The sequence below is a fragment of the Solanum dulcamara genome, chromosome 12 (assembly GCF_947179165.1).
Source record: "Solanum dulcamara chromosome 12, daSolDulc1.2, whole genome shotgun sequence".
In the NCBI taxonomy this organism is placed as follows: domain Eukaryota; kingdom Viridiplantae; phylum Streptophyta; class Magnoliopsida; order Solanales; family Solanaceae; genus Solanum; species Solanum dulcamara.
In genome coordinates, this window is record NC_077248.1 from 17,094,302 (window position 1) to 17,118,764 (window position 24,463).

At 36.1% G+C, this 24,463-nt stretch overlaps 1 protein-coding gene across 1 annotated transcript in view; it reads left to right on the forward strand.

Moving 5' to 3' along the window:
- The first annotated feature begins 226 nt into the window (after positions 1–226).
- Positions 227–24,463, forward strand: part of LOC129875648 (uncharacterized) — a 38,948-nt gene continuing 14,711 nt past the window's right edge. Inside the window, exons 1-3 of the mRNA XM_055950932.1 lie at positions 227–490; positions 865–1,005; positions 1,195–1,308. Of these exons, the coding sequence (XP_055806907.1) occupies positions 227–490; positions 865–1,005; positions 1,195–1,308 (519 nt within the window). The remainder of the gene's footprint in view (positions 491–864; positions 1,006–1,194; positions 1,309–24,463) is intronic.

Below are 24,463 nucleotides of genomic sequence, written 5' to 3' on the forward strand. Positions count from 1 at the left end.
AGAACTACCTAAAGATTTACCTTCAGGGAGGTAAATTTATCACTGGATTGAACTGATTCCTGGATATGTGCCACCGGCACGTCTTTTTTACTGCATGTTCCTATTGGAGTTGACTAAACTTCATAAGCAATTGTTTGAGTTTCTTGATGCTAGAATGATTCACCCTTTGAAGGCTCCATTTGGTATGCCTATCCTGTTCTAAAAGAAGCAAGGCGACAGTCTTAGGATGTGTGTTGATTATAGGGCATTGAACAAACTGACTGTGAAGAACAAGTATCTGATGCCACTGATTCAAGATCTGCTGGATAGGTTATCTAAGGCTAGTTTCTTTTCTAAGATAGATTTGAGGTCTGGCTATTGGCAATTGTGTATTGCTAAGGGGGATTCCCCAAAGACCACTTGTGTTACTAGATATAGTAGATATGAATTCCTTGTAATGCCATTTGGGCTGACTAATGCCCCAGCTACTTTTTGCAACTTAATGAACAATGTACTTTATGAGTATCATGATGACTTTGTAGTAGTCTACTTAGATGATATAGTCATATATAGTAGGACTCTAGAAGATCACCTGCTGCATTTGAGAAAGGTGCTACAATGACTAAGAGAATACTAACTCTATGTCAAGATGGAAAACGTGAGTTTTCTAGTTGCAAAATAAAGTTTCTGGGCCATTTGGTAAGCAAAAATCAAGTGCGCATGGACCCTACGAAAATGTAGGCGATTGTAGAATGACAAGCACCCAACGGGGTTAAAGAACTGAGGTCATTCTTAGAACTTTTAAACTATTATAGGAAGTTCATACTAGGTTATTCAAAAAAAGCTGCCCCATTGACAGATTTGCTAAAGAAGAACGTGAAATAGGCTTGGTCAGAATCAAGAGAGAAGGCTTTCAATTCGTTAAAGAAGGTCGTTGCATCAGAACTAATATTACGGTTTCCTGACTTTGATCTTCCATTTGAGGTACACACTAACACATCTGATTATGGTTTTGGCGGTGTGCTGGTGCAGGGTGAACATCTTGTTGCATTTGAGAGCAGAAAATAAAATCCTGTGGAGCAAAGGTATTCTGCTCATGAGAAGGAGATGGTGGCAGTACTCCATTATCTTCAAATCTGGAGGGTGTACCTACTTGGGATGAAGTTTGTTGTCAAGACAGATAGTGTGGCTAATACGTACTTCAAAATTCAATAGAAACTGAGTTCTAAGCAGGCTAGATTACAGGAGATATTGGCTGAATATGACTTCGTGTGGGTACATAAACCAGGCAAGCAAAAACAAGTGGCTGATGCACTAAGTCGCAAAGAGGTATTAGCTTCTATGTAGGCAATTACTAGACTTGAATTTGATTTTATTGATAAGATCAAAGTTAGTGCTGCATATGATTCATTATATGTTAAATTAATGGATCAAGTGAAGAAGGGTATAATTAATAGTATTGGATCGAGGACAATCTACTCTATTTCAAAGGGGGGAGAATCATTGTTCCTCAAGGTGATGGGTTACGAAGAAAACTCCTAAAAGAGACACATGATACTATTTATGTTGGGGCATGTAGGTGTTGAAGGATGATGGCATTGTTGTTCCAAAATTATTTCTGGCCAAAAATGGAAGATGACACTGAGGCCTATGTGAAATCATGTCTAGTATGTCAACTGGAAAAGACATAAAGAAGGAAGAAAGCTGGGTTACTTCAGCCTCAATCTATTGTAGAGCATCCATGAGCTTCTCTTTCAATGGATTTCATTAGTGGATTTCCAAGAGTGAATGACAAAGCATCAATCATGGTTGTGGTTGACAGGTTCTCAAAATACGACATTTTTATTGCTACCCCTACTTTATGTTCTTCTGAAATAGTTGTTGAGTTATTCTATAAGAATGTTGTGAAGAATTTTGGTGTTCCATTGGACATTGTGAGGATCGTAATGCTAGGTTTACCTGTCAGTTTTGGACTGCTTTGTTCAAGATAATGGGTACTGATTTGAAGTTACCAATGGTAAACCACCCACAAACTGATGGAAAAACTGAAAGGATCAATCATCATATTATACTAAAAGTGGAAAGAATGTTATGCAAAAGTTAGATTACCCTTTGGCCCCTACACTAAATCATAATCTAACTAAACAAATATTGGTAAATAAATTGCTAATTTATTATATAGTCTTAATTACTCTTAATTTAAAAGTTGAAAAGTTTAAAAAGTTAATTAACAACATTATTACCCCTAATCGAATTACTAAGTCTGTAATAACTTTATACCAAATACTAAATTAACCTTCTAATAGAGGATATATAAACAACTAAATGGGAAGTCACCACATATAATTAACCAATTTATTGCGTTTAATGAGAATTTAAAGAGTTGAAAGAAATATTAATCCAAATGTTCACATTCATCCAATCTATTAGATTGATCTTTTCTTCATTAATTTATTTCTGCATTAAAGAAGAATCTCATAAGTCCAAAATGTACACCTCGTATTGCTATTTATATTCCAGGCCAAAGTACCATTTCTATGCTTCATGTGTTTTTTTTATTTGTCAGCGCACTAATTTTATTTGAAAATTGTATTGTTTACTTTTTGTAGTTAATTTCCTTCTGGTGGTTATTTATTTTATTTTTATTTTTTTGTTTTTCCATTTGTATCCGGTACCCGCATTGGAGTTTGACTATTTCGGATTCGCACCGCGTAGGACTCCATTAGGGGGGAAGCGTTTTCTACCAAAATTTTTTTTCATACCCGAGACTCAAACCTGAGACCACTTATTAAGGAAGGAGCAGCCCGCCCAATTCACTGCACCACATTTATTTATTTCTGCAGTAATGAAAGTCAAGGACATATTATTGCAGCCGAACAGGGAATGAGTTCCTATTAATCTTATAACAAGCTTCAAGAAAGTGAGTTGGTTAGAATAAAATTTAATTTATCATCAATATAATTATATTACTAATTTATATTTTTGTGTATGTTGTTTCATGATTAATTCCCCCCCCCCCTTATATTTGGTAACTCATAATATTGATAGGTAAATATTTATCTGTACCGAATGTTTGTCATTATTTATTTGATACCTTAGAGATAAAAAATATATATATACATATATATATATATATCGTGCGCGCATTAAAACATTGGAAGTTTTAGTTAGTAGATTTTATAAATGTGAAACGAGGTTAAACGTACAATGCAAAAGCCTTATAGTTGTGCTGCCTTATAGGCGTGCCATTATAGTTGTGTTGTTATTGCCTTTGGTTATCACATTACTTTGCTATCATTACTGTTCTTGTCTTCTAAAATTTGCATCGCTTTTCATTTTTTTTGTTTTGCCATTATGCTATATATATTGTTTTCTCTCTTACTTGGGGCTGTGACTTTTGAGTTGAGGGTCTTTCTAAAACAATCTCTCTATCTTCATGAGGTAGTGGTAAGGTCTGCATACATCATACACTCTCCGACCCCACTTGTGGAATTTTACTGGATATGTTGTTGTTGTACCGTGAACGTCTCTTTTTCCTTCAGTTACATTGTTAGTCTCTTTTCTCATCTTCAATTGCATTGTGCAAATGATGCAAATCTCTTCATATCTTTTTAGTTATAACTTCATCCAAAAACAAGAGAGGACTGATCTTCCTTAAATTCCAAACATACTTTATACATACACACATCATATAAATTCAGCATCTCATTTTTTCAAAGCTCAAATTCAAATTCTTCACGGTCTGTATTTTAATAGAAATAGGTACGACGTAACACACCAAGGCATTAACAATACAAGGTCAATCAGTAATTTCAATTAAAGCTTTTCATGGAATGAAATGAAGAGAAGAAAGGAAACAAGGGTCGCAAAATCTATAAAAGTTTTAATCTGAAGCTACATTAACGCTTGTTTAAATGTTCAAAAATTCCTTTAGTTCTCTCCCTTTTTGTATTGGAGCCTTTTAAATTTAAATGAGAATACACTAAGATTCGTAATTTAAAAAACAATGATTTTGGGAGAATTTTGCATAAACTTCGAAAATAGAAGAATTTGCATGAACATATGCATAAAGTTGCAAGTATCCATATATGTAGTTAGTAACAGAGGAAAATGAAAATGAAAGTAAACAATGAGAAAAGGGAAAAGGGAAAAATGATAGTAAATTCTTGTTATTTTAATATTTATTGATAATAATACCCCATACTATTTGTTATTTCTTTATTCTTAAATTTAGAGTAGAAATTCGTAACATTAGATTAGGTGTTAAATTATCTTAACTAATTTTTCAGATTTCAACATTTCTAATTTTGCAAACAAATAAGTAAATATCAAATTAAATTATTAACATACAAGATTGTGTTTTTATAGAGAAACATTTAGTAGAATATGTTTTAGTCTAGAAAATCATATGTGTAATCTCTTTTTTATTTTTGATGAGAATGTAAGCTCTACATATAAATATATTAATCAATACAGGTTATAACATATCTACAAAAATATATTATGCGATAAATAACTATCAACATAAAATCATGCTTCTAGAAATTTTATGAAAAATTATGGGATAAACGTGGAATACACGTTCCCAAAACTAGTCTGCTTGAAGAATATATAAGACACTATGAGATTGCAAGTCAGAGGAATTGGGTTGAGTTGTTGGATAGTGCATAGTTCTGCTACAACCCGCATAGGTCGTCAGCAACAAAGAAAAGTCTGTTTGAGTTGGTGTTGGGCATGATGGTTTGCTAGACCCTTAGCTTGATGGTTTGAGTGGCTCGAGCATGACTAAGGATTTACATGATGAGCCTAGTCAAGGCCAATGCAATCAGTCAAGATTAAGGTCAATTGACAAGACCTTGTCAATGCCGTGGATAAGGCATGCAAGGCAAGACGTGGCTAAGGCATGACAAGGGATGGGCACGCTAAGGCAAGGTTAAAACATGTAAGGCAAGATGTGGCTAAGACATGATAAGGGTTGGACAAGCTAAGGCAAGGCGAGGATATGATCATGGAAAGATTGTGACTAAATAAATGTGGGCTAAGTGCTAGACGAAGGGGCAAAAACTGAGGAGATTGGACCATAACAGTAAGCTGTGTGAGGAAGGACCTAGCATAGTGCAGGCACGTGGGCAGGTGTGAGTTTGAGCGGCCAGAGAATGATTTTTGTGCTAGAATTGAAGGTTTCCCGCATATGCCTAGCACATGCGTGGGTAGTTGGGCCGTTTCTAGCCATTTTGGCCTTTGTCAGCATTTTAAATAAGCTTGTAAATTCAAATTTAATTTGTCCTTAAAGTTGGGGATGTCAACTGACTTTGTAAGGCACATGACTGGCATGTGACTGGGTGCTTTGGCCTATTTAATGGCACAGGCAGACAGTCACAGGCAGAGAGTCATTGGGCCATATTTTTGTAAGACTGATTTTGTGTACTTTTTTATGGCACAAATTTGATACAAAGTTGGGACTTGTTCCTGCGCTGGTGTGTTTTTATATTCCTAGGAATTGTCTAAGTATCACGCCCTGAGAGGGTACCCTAGATATGACCGGTACTTGAAGATCATTACTGGTCTCCAAGCGAACCACTTGGTCCAATCACACATCTATTCAATATTAATCAACCAGCGGAATTTTAAAATAGAGAAATAATTTAGTGGGCAACTCAACTCATCAATCTAACTCAAGAAAGAAAGGCCATGGGCCAACAAATCAACTCCAATATTTGTCATTAAAATACTTTGACAAGAATAATTCAAGGAAAGAAAATACTCAATCGACCCATCACTATCTAGTCTATAAAGCCTCTATCACTGCTATCTAATTGGTGCCAATGACATGTACATGGCTACGTCAAATGAAAATGAAAAGGGCTAACTCGACGCAAGCATAAAATAAGCGGTGTCCTCCGAATGTAGGGGAAGACTCACCAATACGATGAGTGTGTATAGATCCTCAATGATGCTCCTATTGATGATCTCTTAAACTTTTCTCTGCATCATTAAATGATGCAGGTCCAAATGGACTCAGTACATGGAATGTACGAGTATTTAATATAGCAGAATGAAACATACCTCAAGGAAGAATAACATTGGTTCAAATATCTCAAACCAGAAAAATAGGAGAGACTCAATCAAAGTGTCATAAGTCTAAAGTAAGAATACATTTTTAGACAAAGACCGATCATATACCATACAATCCAATCCAATCATGTATCCAATCCAATCCAATCACATACCATCAACTCTAATTCAATCACATATTATCTAATCCAATCCAATCACATATCTAACCCAATCCAATCACATACCCAATCCAATCCAATCCAATCATATGCAATCAACTCAAGTCAATAGATATGCAAATTAAAATTATGCAATGTTTTACGATTCAACTCAATCATCTACAATCACAATCAAACCAATCCTATCAAGCACAATTCATTAAATTGAGAGTTTCTCTAACCGACAACTATCACCATACGAGAGAGTGATAGTATAACAAGCCCACGTTGTTGCCACGTCCATTTATACCTTGCCAGGGTAAGAACGAATCAACAATCATAGATCCATAACCAATCAAGTCCTATCATGTCAGGAGAATAAAATGGGAAACATCCGATTTTAACGGTTCGATCCCATGGGAAGCATCCGACTTTAATGGTTCAATCCTCTCCTACGTTTGGCGACATAGTTTTTTGGTTCGAGTATGGACTATACTCTTACCCAATTCGGTGCTCGATACTCCTCCCAATACTCAATATGCTCATATCTATCAAGTGAGTAACATACTTAAAATACTCATTTAGTCTCTTTGGACTTTTTCAAATCAACTCATTTAGTCTTATTGGACTCTTTTCAAAACTCAAATCAAATCTGGCCTCATTGCACCTTCTTTCAAATCGACTAATCTCAAATCATCAAACTCTTTTCTTTAAAATTGATACAATTTCAATGCAATCTCAAAAATCATTATTTTTAAAGCAAAAATGCTCAACTCATTTGTACTCAAAATACTCGTTTTTCGAAAATGAGAATTTAAGATACTCTTTCAAACTCAATTTATGCTTAAACTGTTTACGCAAAAATGTTGACAAATCATTTATTTAAAAGTTCTCCTCAAACTATGATTTATACTCATATGACTCCAATCAAATCAAATTATACAAATCACATATCATGTAGTCATATGAGACTCCAATCCATTTCACCTCAAACATCATCATCAATATACCTCTTCATCAATCATTCTACCCATGTTAAATAACCACCATTCACATCAACATCAAACATCATCATTCACATCATCATCAAACATCGTCATTCACATCATTATCAAACATCTTGCTCCAAAATTCTTATTTAATTCTATATTCCACTTATAGAAACAAAAATTACATTCTATCTCTACCAAGGTTTCGTTTTTTTTGTCATTCACATTCATAACTATCTGAATTCATTCTTTTCATTCCAATCAATACATATACACAAAAACCATCAATCTCAACCTTAAGACAATTATGACAAAAAAAATCTCATATTGGGTTCGTATGAATGAATATATGAACCCATACTCTCAACAAAACTCAACTCAAGAATCCCATCAATACATATAACTTCATATACAAAGATTCATTTGTAGTCAATAATATGAAAGATAACTATTCAAGAATTTATGTCATGAAAATCACCAATCAATTACTAGTACATAAAAATATTCTAGAGTTTAGGAAATTTTCAAGAAAACCTTCATAGAAGGTTCAATCCCTTCATAATTTTTCATCCAACATATCTATGGGGCATATGAAAGAACTCAATCTATATTTTAGGTTAGCCTTACATACCTTGCTTGAAGATCATCTTACCTGAAACTAAGACTTGACTTGAAGATCTTGAATCCTTGAGATTTTGAGGGCAAATCTTGTTGGAGATGTTAGGAAGAGAAGAGAATGGAGATTAGGGTTTGTAGAGAGAGGCAAAAGACTGAAAAATGTGGTCTAAATTGTTCAAGGCTAGAATATTTATAATTAGGGAAAAAGTCCTATTTGCCCTACCTAAAAAATATGGAAAATTGGGCAAAAACTCTCCTAGCGCTATAGTGGGACGCCGCGCCACTGCAGCGCCAAGTCAAAATAGGCTTAAAAACCCTACAACCTAATAGTGGTGCATCGCGCCAAGGACCAAACTACTGAGGCTGTTTACTGGCACTATAGTGGCGCGTCGCGCCCTTGCAGCGCCAAGCCTAAATTTTTTGAGTTCTGGAAAATGGTCTTAAAAACCCTGCACATCTAATAGTGGCGCATCGTGACAAGGACCAAACTACTGAGGTTGTTTTCTGGTTCTATAGTGGCGCGTCATACCCTTGCAGCGCCAAGCCTAAATTTTCTGGGTTTAGGGTCCAGGCCTGAAATTCCTGCAGTACTAGTCTATAGAAAAAGGGTCATAATTGTTTACTCCAAACTCCAAAAATTGCAATTTTGGTGGCGTTGGAACGAAGACTCAAATACCTTTAATTTGGTAGGTCGTGGTCTACCCAGTTAGTTATAGTAAAAGAGATATGATCGTTGGAAGTTGATACTTATATGAACTCATTCGAAAACTTAGTCGGGACTAATTCTTTGGACTCGACTTGGTGTTAGAGATGTCTTATGAACCTAAACCACGTCTAATACCCTTCAAATGCTTAGAAATTAATCCTAACTCATATATAAAATTACAAGTCCTTCGGTTCGATTCCACACACACGTGAAGAAATGTTCGAGTCTTTGCAAAAATATTCCGGAGAGTTACATTATCTCCCTCTTGGGATCATTCATCCTCGAATGAAGATCAAGAAAAGCTGTACTCGAGGAATGAATAACAATCGAGACTCAATCAAATCAACAAATCAACCAATTGAGAAATTTAGACAATCAACTATCCCCGCTCAAGAATAAGCAAAACAATTTATGTCAAGAGTAGGGATATTTCCTTCATCATTCTCATCATTAGGCATGAATAGAACATCGAAACTCTATCAATCGAATCATTCAAACATCTAGATCATCAACCATCGAACTCCAATTCATGAGTGACATCCTCAATCCTCTTCACAATTTTGTAAGGCCAATATATCGGTGCCCAAACTTCCCTTTCTTTCCAAGCCTTATAACACCCTTCGCATACATCCAATCATTCCCCCAAAAGTCAACAATAGCCTACTTCCATCTCTCTCATAGTGACTACCACACACTTATGCCTATCACTCTAACCACCCCAACCACATCTAAGAATTATCATGCTTACTTTAACACTTCTACCTCTATTATTGTATGAGCTCTTACCCGGAGACACACCAACATACTCTTACCTATCTACTGCATATCACAAGGTCTCATCTCGCTCCTCTTCCACTCATCTATCCTCAACTAGACAAGTACAACACAACTATCACAATCAAGAAACACTCACTCTTCCCCATCCACTCTCACTCAACTCCGCCTACTATTAGGTCAACTCATCACTATCGAAAGCTCAAGACTTACATTAGTTTATTACCCTCTCATCTCCCCCTTAGCTCAAAGGCATCAACTAAATGATACTAACTAGTCACCCAAGAAACTCATAAAAATTAGAACCTCATATAACTCTATATTATCTCGTATACACATTTTAAGCCTCTTTTTATCAAATAACTTAGCCTCGATTCACTATTTACATCTGAGGGTCACATACCCCTCCATTCATAACATATACTCCTCACAAGCTAATATCTTAATCTCTTGCATATGTCATATCAATCCTACTAAATCAAATCTTAAAACTAGCACTATCACAATCATTCATTACACCTCATTGCTCACCCTATAGATACTTCACTCTAGTTGTAGGCTCAATCAGCCACCATGCTCACTACTTCAGTCCTACTCCTCTAACTCCCTCTTTCTAACATCTAGGATCATTCTACTAATCATATCTCACCATGCCTCAAACCATATTCCATTGGATGGTGAGACTTATCATTTAGATACACAGCTTCCCTCTCAAATATAACATTCAAATCAAGATCTAGAGATGAGATTATGGGATATATCTTTCTCTAGATCAAAAGCACAATTCATTTGAATTTGAGTGCATTCTTTCGAATTAATGGACTTAAGCACATTAATCGGCTCCTCTCAAGCCTTATGCAACCTCTTCGCTTCCTCAAGACTTTATCTTAACTTATCAACAAGAATCTCATATTTACTGTTCCAACTATCTTGAGTATGAGGGGTAGTTGAATGGATATGAGCAACGCACAAATTAGAAGGGAACTTTTATAGAGTTAAACTCTATCGCACTAATTTAGAATATGAAAGAAGTGAAATAATTCTTAATGTCCTATAGCCTCCTGATTATAAGTGTTGTGCACAACACACCCATAAGAAAGACACTACTACACACGGATTCATAGACTCCCTAGGACTCTTGAACTCTGTGTTTTGATACCATTTTTGTCATGCCCCGAGAGGGTACCGTAGACGTGACTGGCACTCGAAGACCATTACTGGTCCCCAAGCGAGCCACTTAGTCCAATCACACATCCATTCAATATCAATCAACCAGCGGAAGTTTAAAATAGAGAAATAATTTAGTGGACAACTCAACTCATCAATCTAACTCAAGAAAGAAAGGCCATGGGACAACAAATTAACTCCAATATTAGTCATTAAAATCCTTTGACAAGAATAATTCAAGGAAAGAAAATACTCAATCGACCCATCGCTATCTAGTCTATGAAGCCTCTATCAGTACTATGTAATGGGTGCCAATGACATGTTCATGGCTACCTCAAATCAAAACGAAAAGGGCTTACTCAACGCAAGCATAAAATAAGCAGTTTCCTCTGAATATAGGGGAGGACTCAACCAATACGCTGAGTGTGTATATATCCTCAATGATGCTCCTATTGATGATCTATTAAACTTGTCTCTGCATCATGAAATGTTGCAGGACCAAATGGACGTCAGTACATGGAATGTACGAGTATTTAATATGGCAGAATGAAACATACCTCAAGGAAGAATAACATTAGTTCAAATATCTCAAACCAGAAAAATAGGAGAGACTTAATCAAAGTGTCATAAGTCTAAAGTAAGAATATATTTTTAGACAAAGACCGATCATATACCATACAATCCAATCCAATCATGTATCCAATCCAATCCAATCACATACCATCAACTCTAATTCAATCACATATTATCTAATCCAATCCAATCACATATCTAACCCAATCCAATCACATACCCAATCCAATCCAATCTAATCATATGCAATCAACTCAAGTCAATAGATATGCAAATTAAAATTATTCAATGTTTTACAATTCAACTCAATCATCTACAATCACAATCAAACCAATCCTATCAAGCACAATTCATTCAATTGGGAGTTTCTCTAACCAACAACTATCACCATATGAGAGAGTGATAGTATAACAAGCCGACGTTGTTGCCATGTCTTTTCATACCTTTCCAGGGTAAGAACGAATCAACAATCATGGATCCATAACCAATCAAGTCCTATCATGTCAGGACAATAAAATAGGAAACATCCGACTTTAACGGTTTGATCCCATGGGAAGCATCCGACTTTAATGGTTTAATCCTCTCCTACGTTTGGCGACGTAGTTTATTGGTTCGAGTATGGACTATACTCTTGCCCAATTCGGTGCTCGATACTTCTCCCAATACTCAATATGCTCATATCTATCAAGTGAGTAACATACTTAAAATACTCATTTAGTCTCTTTGGACTCTTTCAAATCAACTTATTTAGTCTCATTGGACTCTTTTCAAAACTCAAATCAAATCTGGCCTCATTGCACCTTCTTTCAAATCGACTAATCTCAAATCATCAAACTCTTTTCTTTAAAATTGATACAATCTCAACTCAATCTCAAAAATCGATATTTTTTAAAGCAAAAATGCTCAACTCATTTGTACTCAAAATACTCGTGTTCGAAAATGAGAATTTAAGATACTCTTTCAAACTCAATTTATTCTTAAACTCTTTCTAAATCAAACATGAAAATAATCACTCTTTAAACTCAAAATAGTGTATAAATAGTTTATGCAAAAATGTTCACAAATCATTTATTTAAAGCTCCTCCTCAAACAATGATTTATACTCATATGACTCCAATCAAATCAAATTATGTAAATCACATATCATGTAGTCATATTAGACTCCAATCCATTTCCCGTCAAACATCATCATCAACATACCTATTCATCAATCATTTTACCCATGTTAAATAACCACCATTCACATCATCATTCACATCATCATCAAACATCATCATTCACATCATTATCAAACATCTTGCTCCAAAATTCTTATTTAATTCTATATTCTACTTGTAGAAACAAAAATGACATTCTAGCTCTACCAAGGTTTCGTTTCTTTTTTTTGTCATTCACATTCATAACTATCCCAATTCATTCTTTTCATTCCAATCAATACATATACACAAAAACTATCAATCTCAACCTCAAGACAATTATGACAAAAGAAATCTCATCTTGGGTTTGTGTGAATGACTACATGAACCCATACTCTCAACAAAACTCAACTCAAAATTACCATCAATACATATAACTTCATATACAAAGATTCATTTGTAGTCAATAACATGAAAGATAACTATTCAAGAATTTAAGTCATGAAAATCACCAATCAATTACTAGTAAATAAAATATTCTAGAGTTTAGGAAAATTTCAAGAAAACCTTCATAGAAGGTTCAATCCCTTCACAATTTTTCATCCAACATATCTATGGGGCATATGAAAGAACTCAATCAATATTTTAGGTTAGCTTTACATACCTTGCTTGAAGATCATCTCACCGGAAACCAAGACTTGACTTAAAGATCTTGAATCCTTGAGCTTTTGAGGGCAAATCTTGTTGGAGATGTTTGGGAGAGAAGAGAATGGAGATTAGGGTTTGTAGAGAGAGGCACAAGACTGAAAAATATGGTCCAAATCATTCAAGGCTAGAGTATTTATAATTAGGGAAAAAGTCCAATTTTCCCTTCCTCAAAAATCTAGAAAATTGGGCAAAAACTCTCCTGGTGCTATAGTGGCGCACCGCACCACTACAGCGCCAAGTCAAAATAGGCTTAAATACCCTGCAACCTAATAGTGGCGCATCGCGCCAAGGACCAAACTACTGAGGCTGTTTTCTGGCGCTATAGTGGCGCATCGCGCCTTTGCAGTGCCAAGCCTAAATTTTTTGAGTTCTTGAAAATGGTCTTAAAAACCCTGCACATCTAATAGTGGCGCATTGCCCCAAGGACCAAACTACTGAGGCTATTTTTTGGCGCTATAGTAGCGCGTCGCACCCTTGTAGCGCCAAGCTTAAATTTTCTGGGTTTAGAGTCCAAGCTCGAAATTCCTACAGTACTAGTCTATAGAAAAAGGGTCATAATTTTTTACTCCAAACTCCAAAAATTTTAATTTTGGTGGAGTTGGAAAGAAGAATCAAATACCTTTAATTTGGTAGGTCGTGGGCCACCTAGTTAGTTATAGTCAAAGAGATATAGTCGTTGGAAATTGACCCTTATATGAACTCATTCGGAAACTAAGTCGGGACTAATTCTTTGGACTCGACTTGGTGTTAGAGATGTCTTATGACCCTAAACCACATATAATACCCTTCAAATACTTAGAAATTAATCCTAACTCATATATAAAATCACAAGTCCTTTAGTTTGAGTCCCCACACACGTGAAGAAATATTTGAGTCTTTGCAAACAAATTCTGGGGTGTTACACTAAGTGTGAAATGAGATTGAGGGAAACTGGGTACCGAAGTGGGTTAAATCATCATGAGTTGACCTCCTTACAACATGCATGAAGTCAATCCATACCAAGAATAACATTGAAATTAATCATGTCAAACTCTATAAGATTGACTAAGGTGATTTTATGAAAAAATGAAACTGGGTAATTTCTATGGACTCTTTTAGCCACAAATGAATCACCAACAGGAGTATAGACTGAAATAGTCTCTAGCAAGATCTCGGGACTAAAAATAAATCTCATAGAAATATATGGAGTAACAAATGATAGAGTATCACCTTAATCTAACAATGCATAAATATCAAAGTTGAAAACTTTCAATATACCAGTCATAACATCGGGGGAATCCTCTAACTCCTAATTAGTCTGAATGGCATAAAATATGTTTTGGTGATGATTGCCACCTGAAGTAGTAGCACGCTGATCCATACGATCGGTAGCTTGAGTCTGAGTCTATGGTTTGGCCCCACTCCTACACTCCCTTGAATGATGACCCAGTTTTTCACACATAGCAAACATCCAATCTCGCTAAGCACTCTCCCATATGGTTTTTCCCACACTTCTTGCATGAAGGAACAACTTGACCACTCAAAGCTTCTCCTTGTTACTTAGGATTGGGTACTTTATCCTTATCAAATTTTGGAGCCGGAGTGCTAGATGAAGCTTGGCCGGAATACCTTTAATGAAACTAAGGATGGCCACCATTTCTGTACCTACTAGAGAGAAGTTACCACTATTGGTTTGAGACCTCTTAGACTCCCTGTTAGACCTGTCCTTGAAATTTTCCTCTTCAATTTGCTCAACATATGTCATAAGCCTCAAAATATCCATCTCCTTGATACACATGGTGGTTCTACACTCTTTGATTACCGAATTGGACACACTTGAAACAAACTTGCTTATGCGAGCTCTTGGATCTGCAACCATAAACGGAGCATAATTGGACAATTTAGTTAACTTAAGGGCATATTCGCTCACACTCATGTTACCTTGGTACAAATTAATGAATTCTTGCACCTTATCCTCCCTTAACTCCAAAGGAAAGAATCGGTCAAGAAAATTATCCTTGAACTCCTCCCGATCAATGGGACTATCATTTATACCTATCTCATCCTTTTATTGCTCATACAACACTTAGGCAACCCCTTTGAGTTGATACGTTGCTATGTCTGCCTTTTCAACTGGGCTAACACCCATGATGCAAACAATCTTACCAATACCCTCCATGAACTCTTATGGATGCTCATCCAACTTAGAACCATGAAACTCGAGAGGGTTCATACGGGTGAAGTATTGAACTTAGATAGCCATCGCATCCATATTTGGGTTCACAAGAACTACCACCTCACATATCAATTGAGCCGCCATGGCTTGAGCAAGAACTTGGAAAGTGGCTTAGAACTCCGCATGGGACACTTGTTCATTCAAGGGGTCATTTGGAGCTTGTTTCTCCTATTCAACATCCCTTCATATGGGGTATCTCGTTGGAGGTATAGTTTTGTAATTGTAAAGAAAGAGTGTTGGAGGAGGAATGCTTGGAGTTTAACTGTATAGCACGATGAGATCACGAAATAAGTGATATTTTTTCTAAAAAGCCTCATATCCTCCTATTTATAGATGTGGCCCACTTCACATCGATAAATAAGACTCTACTTGATGCGTCATGTTAGACTCTGTAGGACACTTGAACTTTGTGCTTTGATACCACGTTTGTCACGACCTAAGCTAGGCCTTAAGTGTGACACTATGATTAGAATCCTGAAGGACCCCAACCAAGCCTCTTAGCATATCATTTAAGAGTCTTCATAAGGTAAATAGGAAAATAAGCTAAAGCATAGATATAGAAGTATAGTCCCAAAGTGGAGCATAAGTATCAAAATACAGAATGAAAGACAACATAGACTCTAAACATCCAACGTGCCTCTACTAACTAGATAGGGGAAAAGACAAGCTCCTAGCTCATACATGACAACATAAGAGAATGAAATAGTCAAATGATGCAATGAAAATAAAGTGTCTTGTCATCGTAGTATGAGGACTCACCATAAGTGCTAGTCTAGGCTCAACTCTACTCAAGAATAGGAGGTACACGATGATCATCCGTCCCTATATTATGATATAATGTAGGCAAAAAGTATGTGTTAGTAAATGGAATGCACTAAGTATGTGAGAAGTATGCATGAATAATAAGCATAGGACATAATCAATATGAATCATGGGATGCAAGAAACATATCTTAAAACATGAGTAAAACCATGAAAACAATAAAACATCATAATCATTGGTCAATGGATCAAAACATCATCATCGTGAGAATTTTATAACTTTTTTTTAACTAGTGTGGGATAGGACTTTAACCAACACTTAATACCACGTAAGCTATTACATTGAATCTGATGATCACCACATCGAGATAGGGGAGGCTACCTTGCCAGGGTATACTCCGTCATGGTACTTTCTTTAAATGGGCTATATGTGGATCAACTAGCTTCGCCATATTAGCATCTTTAAACCTACATGGGCAATGTAGTTAGGGACTAAAGGTTTCTACTAGGATTCTCTTGGATAGCTACAATGGCTACCAGATCAAACCCCACCTTAAAGTCATCTTGGTGCTAAGTCTTTATCCCAACAGAACATTCATGAAACTAGAGTCATTAACATCAACAGGAAAAATAATAATAAATATCAATCCATCTTTTAAAGATAACATAAGAGTAGCTCATCTATCATCAACATAGAAAGATCATAAGAATAGCTCATTAACTAGTTTGATTCATAAAGAATGCATGAATTGCTGAGAATTTTCCTTTTACCTCTTTAACATGGTTGTTCAAGAATTGTCCTTAATTCACCATAAATTTTTATTAAAGCATCATTGCAACATCATTCATAAAGCTTTCATTGAAATAACATGAAAATCATGATCATAACTATTAAATCATGCTTGAAACTAGCATATAGCATAGGTCTTTGAAATTCATCTTAAAATCATGCATTTTCATGTGAATTATGCATAATTAGGTTAATAGCATTGAAATGTGTCATAATTAAGTAAACCCAATGCAAATCATGAAATTAGGGCTTTTAGAAGAAGAAATCATAAGAGAGTTTGAGAAGAAAGCTTTGGGATTCCATGGGCGAAAGGGCCCAAGCTAAGGATGAATTTCCACATACCTTGACCATTAGAAGCCGTAAATTACAGAGAATGGAAGATTGACCTTTAAAAAATTCTTAGAATTTACTTGAGGAAGTAGGATACTTGGAGAGAACACTTTTAAAGAGACGATTTTTATATTGGGAGTTAGGGTGAGAATGCAAGGGTTATAAGAGCTTATAGTAGTTAATAGGTTATAATAAACTCCCAAAAACATCTACATTCATTAAGGAAACATAGGGAAAGACCAAAATACGCCCAACGTAAAACTAAAAATCACATGGACGGGGAACCCACCACATCCGCGAACTTCATCACGGTCCATGGTGGTGGTCATTGTGTCTGCCTTAAACTATTGAAATTTGGGGCATTGGGGAGTGACCTCCACGAAGTCCCCCATGGCACGTGGTGCTCACCACAACTTATGGTGCCCTTTCATGGTGTGCACCCTGAACAGGCTTTTGGGGAATGGGTTTCACGGACCATACCATGACTCGTGGTTCACACCATGGGTTGTGAAGCCATCAGTGGTCCCTTATCCTAATTCCGCTTGCCATGAGTGACCTTCAAGGGTGCTCTTTATGCCTCGTAAAGAGTACCACTGCGTGGAGGGCTTCATGGAGAGGCACCTAGTGCCGAAAGCTAAATATTTTGGGCAAACTTTCTTTGATCCTCATTTTATGACTTTTTCAACTTTCAAGGTTTTACAATCCTATTCCACCAATAAATTTCTCTCAAGTCGTGGTACATTTTTGTAGAACCTGATTGATAGAGTATTTGGAAGTATAGGCCATTGCCATGAAACTCTTCGAATGCCATCAATACTTGGAACATACAATTATCCTTGGTACATCAGCACTCCATCTCCCTCTTTTGCAAAAGCCATAACCTTCTACTTATAAACATAATCTTTCAATTGAAGTAGGATGGGTTCTTTGTCTTGCTTTTCCTTTAACTTAGCAACTAGAGATTATTCATCCCCATTCTGAACATTAGCACCACCCTCACTAGGTCAATAGACTGAACTCCCAAACATGAAAGTCTATGCACTTCTTTAGCTAACTCTCTCTTTCATTCTTCCACATGGGCAGTGCTCCCCATAGATAACCTGCTAAGAGCATCAGTAACCATATTAGTTTTACCTAGGTGGTAGAGTATACTCATGTCGTAGTCTTTGAGAAACTCGAGCCATCTCCACTGCCTTAGGTTCAGCTCTTTCTGACTTAACAAATACTGTAAGCTCTTGTGATTAGTAAACACATCAACGTGCACCTCATAGAGATAGTGGTGCTAAATCATGAGAGCAAATACTATAGCTTCTAACTCAAGGTTGTGAGTCGGGTAGTTTCTCTTATGAATGTTAAGATGCCTAGAAGCATACACAATAACCTTACCTTTCTACATTAATGCACAACCAATTCAACTCTGGATGAATCATAATAGCTAACAAAACCATATGTTCCCTCGGGTAGGACAAAACAGGAGTAGTACTCAACCTCATTTTCAGCTCTTGAAAACTTTTCTCACAAGCATCTGACCATTAGATTTTAGCCTTCTTCTAAGTCAGCTTAGTCAATGTACATGATATAGATGAAAACCCCTGAAAAAACCTTTGGTAGTAGCTAGCGAAACCCAATAAACTCCTTATGTCAGTCGAAGATATGGGCCTAGGCCAGTTCTTTACCGCCTTAATCTTCTGTAAATCAACTTGAATACATTTACCAGATATAACATGGCCTAAGAATGCTATAGAAGAAATCCAAAATTCATATTTTGAAAACTTCACACATAACTCCCTATTCTTGAGAGTCTGAAGCATAACTCTAAGATGATTGGCATGCTCCTACTCACTTTCGGAGTAGATCAATATATCATCGATAAACAAAATCACAAATATGTCCAAATACTATTTGAATACTCGATTCATCAAATTTATGAATGTTGTAGGAGTGTTAGTCAAACTAACGGACATAACAAGAAACTCAAAGTGACTATATCATGTTCAGAAAGTTGTCTTTGGAATGTCACACACTCTTACTTTCAACTAATGATAGCATAATCTGAGGTCTATCTTTGATAAACAAGTGGCACCTTGAAGTTGCTCAAATAAATCATCTATTATGGGAAGAGGGTACTTATTCTTAATGGTGACCTTGTTCATAATCAATACACATTCTGAAGGAACCATCTTTCTTTCGCATTAATAGGACTAGAATGCCCCAAGGTGTGACACTCGGCCGAATGAATCTCTTATCCAAGAGATCTTTCAACAGCTCTTTTAACTTAACAAGAGCCATCATATATGGAAGAATAGAAATAGGTTGTGTATTAGGAAGAAAATCAATCCCAAAGTGGATCTCCCTTTCAGGAGGGAATCCAGGCAGGTCATCAGGGAAGACTTCGTGAAACTTATTTACTATAGGAACTAACTCAAGGGATAAGGTATCCACATTACCATCTCTAACTCAAACTATGTGGTAGATGCAACCCTTGGTGATTAACTTTCTAGCCCTAAGGTATGAAATATATTTACCTTAGGCACTGCTGGAATACCCTTCAACTATATGATAGGTTCATTCGAAAAATAAAATTTGACAATTCGAGTTCTACAATCAATTGAGGCATAACAAACATATAGTCAGTCCATGCTAAGAATAATATCAAAATCAACCACGTCTAACTCAACTAAGTCATCTATGGTATCTCTATGATAGATAGACATAAAACAATCTCTACAAACACTCTTAGCTAGAATACCTCACCAGCAGGAGTAGAAACACTGAAAGGCTCAAGAAAAATATCAAGAATATTCTCAAACTTCTTAGCCACATAAGCAGTCAAAAATGACAAAGTGGCACCCAGATCAAGCAAAGCATAGACATCAAAAGAAACGACTCAAAGCATACCAGTGAAAACATCTGGTGAATTTTCCTAATCCTAGAGACAAGCCATGGCGTATAAACGGTTTGAAATCCTCCAGTAACCAAAGGGGTACCTCTCTGATTACCTTGACCTGGTGGTGCCGCAAAAGAAGATTTTCCTTTGTCACCTCACATCAGACACTCTCTTAGAAAATAACCCATCTTACCATATTTATACCACCCATTGGTGCCCTTTTTACACTCTTCCAAATGAAGTTTACCACACTTGCTACAAGGCGACTTCCATTTTGAACCTTGAGCCACACATTCTTGGGATTGAGAATAATAAGCTCTGAAATTTTGGTGGCTCTGCGACTTCTGATCATATATGTAATTGGGAGTAGGTGCATTGTTGATGATGGGGCATATTTATAAAACCTCTTCTGAAAGAAGGACATGTTACCCTTACCTTATTTTTGCTTATTCTCCTGCCCAACTAATTTGGCTATTTTGCTTAAGTGATCCTCTCTATCTTTCTTTTTATCATCCTCAACCTGTTGAGCATACACCATAAGCCTAGAAATATCTATGTCAAAAATCAATAGTGATGTCTTACACTCCTTCTTCACATGTTTTCCCAAACTAGAAACAAACTTAATCATCTTGGACCTCACATCTGGAACTATCTCTGGAGCATATCTAGATAGCTAGATGAAATTAACATTATACTCCTTCACTGTCATCCCATTTTGTTTTAATTGACGAACTCTTCAACTATAGCTTCCCTTAATTCTCTATGGAAGAAGTGATTGATGAATGCACCCTCAAACCCATACCAAATAGTAGGCTCAACATTCTCCCCATGAATCTTCTCCTATTGATTGTACCAAACATTTACCACATCCTTGAACTGATAGGAAACCAATCTAATTCCCTTAACCTAAGTAGCATGCATCGCCTTCAGAATCTTCCACGTCTCATCAATGAAGTTTTGAGGTTCCTTCTCAACCTTGGTCCCTATAAGCATTGGTAGATTTATCCGTAGAAAATCTCTAATCCTCGTAGCAGTGGACAACTATTGAGAGCTAGAGCTAGGAGCTGCTGAACTCTGGCTACCATTCCAGGATGCTACCAACAGAATGAGCATGACTATAGCTCCTCTAAAATCTACCTCTGAAGTAGGAGTCAACTTAGTAGTAGGCATTTGGGGCACCTCAATAAATCATGCAGGTCGACCCCTAGTTCTCACTCCAAAGGGTGGGGGAATCTTGAACTATGGAACCTTAGTGCTAGCGGCATTCCTCCGACTAGAAATACGGTTAGGAGGCATGATCTGTAACACATATATGCACTAATTAGAAGGAAACTTTTATAGAGTTAAACTCTATCGCACGAACTCAAAATATGAAGAAGTAAAATAATTCTTAATGTCCTATAGCCTCATAATTATAAGTGTGGTGCACGACAAACCTATAAGATAGGCTGTACAAGACACAATTTCATAGATACCTAGGACTCTTGAACTCTATAATTTTATATAAAGTTTGTCATGCCTCGAGAGGGTACCCTAGAAGTGGGTAGCACTCGGAGACTATTGATATCCCTAAGAAGAAACCTAGTCTTATCACTCATTCAATCACATCAGAACAAGACTTAAAATAACTCAAAGAATTCACTTAGGGAGGGCTAACAAATCAATACTCAATAAAGGAATAATTAAATAAACAATCTTAAATGTCAACTCAGTCTCAAAAGTAATAGTTTTTCAAAACAAACAAACTTGAGAGATCTCAACTCCAATCTACTCAATCTATGTCTAAGAATCCTTTCTCAACTATCAAAAAGTGTCGAGACAAGCCCACAGCTACCTCAAAGAAACTACTCAAAACAATGCATGAAATAAAATATGATTCCTCTAGAAGCAATGAAGTCTCGCCACTATCAGGGATGAAATGGATCTTCAATAGAGCGCTTGTTGATGATCCCTAGCACCTGTAATTTTATCATAAAATGATGTAGTTCAAATGGCGTTAGTACATGAAATGTATGAGTATCTAAAATAGCTTAAGGAAACATGATTAAAAAAACTCAACATCAAGTAACTCAACTAAAAAGACTCAACTCAAAAGTAACTTAAATAAACTCAAAATGATATGCAAGTTTATAGTAAACAATGCTTTGAAAGTAGACTCAATGATATGCAACTCAACCAAATCAAACCATTCATTTTAACGAGTTTGTCTAACCGACAACCATCACTTATGAGATAGTAATGATACAACAGTTTGCACTGTCGTTGCTACAGCCGTCTAATACCTTTCCAGGGTAAGGGGTGATTAACCTCATTGGATCCACAATCAATCAAAGTACATTCTTTTGGGACTAGAGAGGCATAGCCTCTATACTTCGCTAGCTACATAGTTTATGGGATTCAAGATATTATTTACTCTTACCCAAATTGATGCTCAAACTACTCCCATAAGACTCAATATGGTCATATGCTTATATACTCAATCAAATTAATTCATTCAATTCATATCATCTAGTCTCATTGGACTCTCATCAATCTCAATCTCATCTCAATTATCAAATCTATAATTTAAGGACATACTTTCAAACTCATATACAATCAATGCTCATGCTCAATCAAATTCTTTCAATAAATCATGCTTTCAAAAACATTCACCTCTCATCAAAACTCTTTCTCAATCTCAATCAATCATACTTAACCCTCATACTTATCTAAACTCAAATAATATATATATATATATATATATATATATATATATATATATATATATATATATATATTAGTTCAAATCACTCTCCTTATCAATGCATGAAAGCCATCATTTTTACTCAAAAATATGCATGTCAAAGTCATGATCATCAAATCAATTAAGATTCATAGGAAAGTAGTCATGAACAATAATTACAATCAATTGAGAGATAATAAACAATGATAATCTCAATGCATAATCATACATAACTCAATAGCAGAAGAATTAAATCATGCACTCAATGTACAGACTCAAACTCAACTCTAGACTCAATCTCATCTCAATGAAGATGTAGGGCACTTGGACAAACTTGGTCAAACGTTCTGATAAGCCTTACATACCTAGAAATCGAAGGAACGATCGAGACTCGAAGGAATTGCTTGAAAACCTTGAACCCTAGCTTTTTTTCTTCTCTCCAACCATTTCTCTCTAAAGTTCTAAGTGTGGATGAGATAAAAAAACCTTTTGGGCATGATAAGGGACTAAATTTTGTCCTTAAACGTGTAGGGTTCAGTTTGAAAAAGGTGGGAAAAGACCGTAATAACCCTCATTAAAGACTAAGTCGATCACCTTCATGAAAGGCCACAACGGACTGTAAAAATCACCACGGGTCGTGGTGACGTTCGTGGTGGTGGGGTTGTATTTTTGTGAGGAGGGGTCGACTTCATGGAGGTCACCACCACCCGTGAAGCCCTCCACGGCCCGTGGCCCGTTGTGGTCTTCGCTCCATTGAAGGGGGGTCTTGGGGTCAGGTTCACGGATGCCATAATGGTCTGTGGTACGCACCACGAGCTATAGAGACCTCCTTAGACCCTTCCCCTCACATCCCCTGATCCATGACATCTTCATGGCCCCTTTCCACCTGGTGCAATTTTCTGAGATTCTTAGAGTTAACTCAGGCTAGGAACTTTAGGGGTGTTACATCATATCATCTAATTATCAAATTTATACTTATATTTCTTTAACTTGCTTTACTTAGCTCATTATTTAATATAATGAGTGCCTATGATTTGAACTTGAAACTTCAAGGTGAATTCTGAACGTCTTAAATCACTATACCAACCTTTAATCATATATTTAGGGATTCAAAATTAATATATATGCATAAAAAAATAAAATATTTACCTTATATATACAATATTAATTTTTTGCCGAGTAGGTTCATATGAACACCCTCAGCCCCCTCTAGATTTGCCCCTGTTCAAAAGGTAATTTTAGAATTAAAGAAATAATTATCATATTAAAACTCATCTACAATATAAAATAGCTACTAAATCTTGACATGAATTTTTGAGATATATTTTTTCTTTTCACAAACGAGATAAACTTAAATCTGCATTTTCAGTCTAAGATATCATAAATCATACAAAACAGTCAAGTAAATATAAGTTCTAGCATTTTCATCTTCAAAAAAATATTAGGCACAAATATATCCTGGTTACAACATTCATCGCCCATAGAAATATAATATTCGTTAACATCTATCAATCTCAAGTAAAACCTTCACGCAACTATTCCTATTAGTTCCATAGAAACTAAATTGATTTAGATGTTATGAATATTTACCACCTCAGTTAATGTCAATGTTTTTTTTTCCTTCTGAGAAGATTTTTTTACCCTTTTTCAAGAACTTGAGACGAGAGGGAGTTGTTCGAATGGTAAAGATCCCTCACTTTCAACCCGAATGTTGTGAGTTCAAGTCACCAAAGGAGCAAAAATATGAGAGCTCCTATGGAGGGGTAAAAAAAAAGTAGTTCTTGAATCACTAAATATAAACAAATTCTTCGTCTGAAGACGTGGGTGTAAGAGACAAAATTAATTTTCTTGCACAAATATCCCTAGTACTCTCCGTGAAGATAGACATTTTCA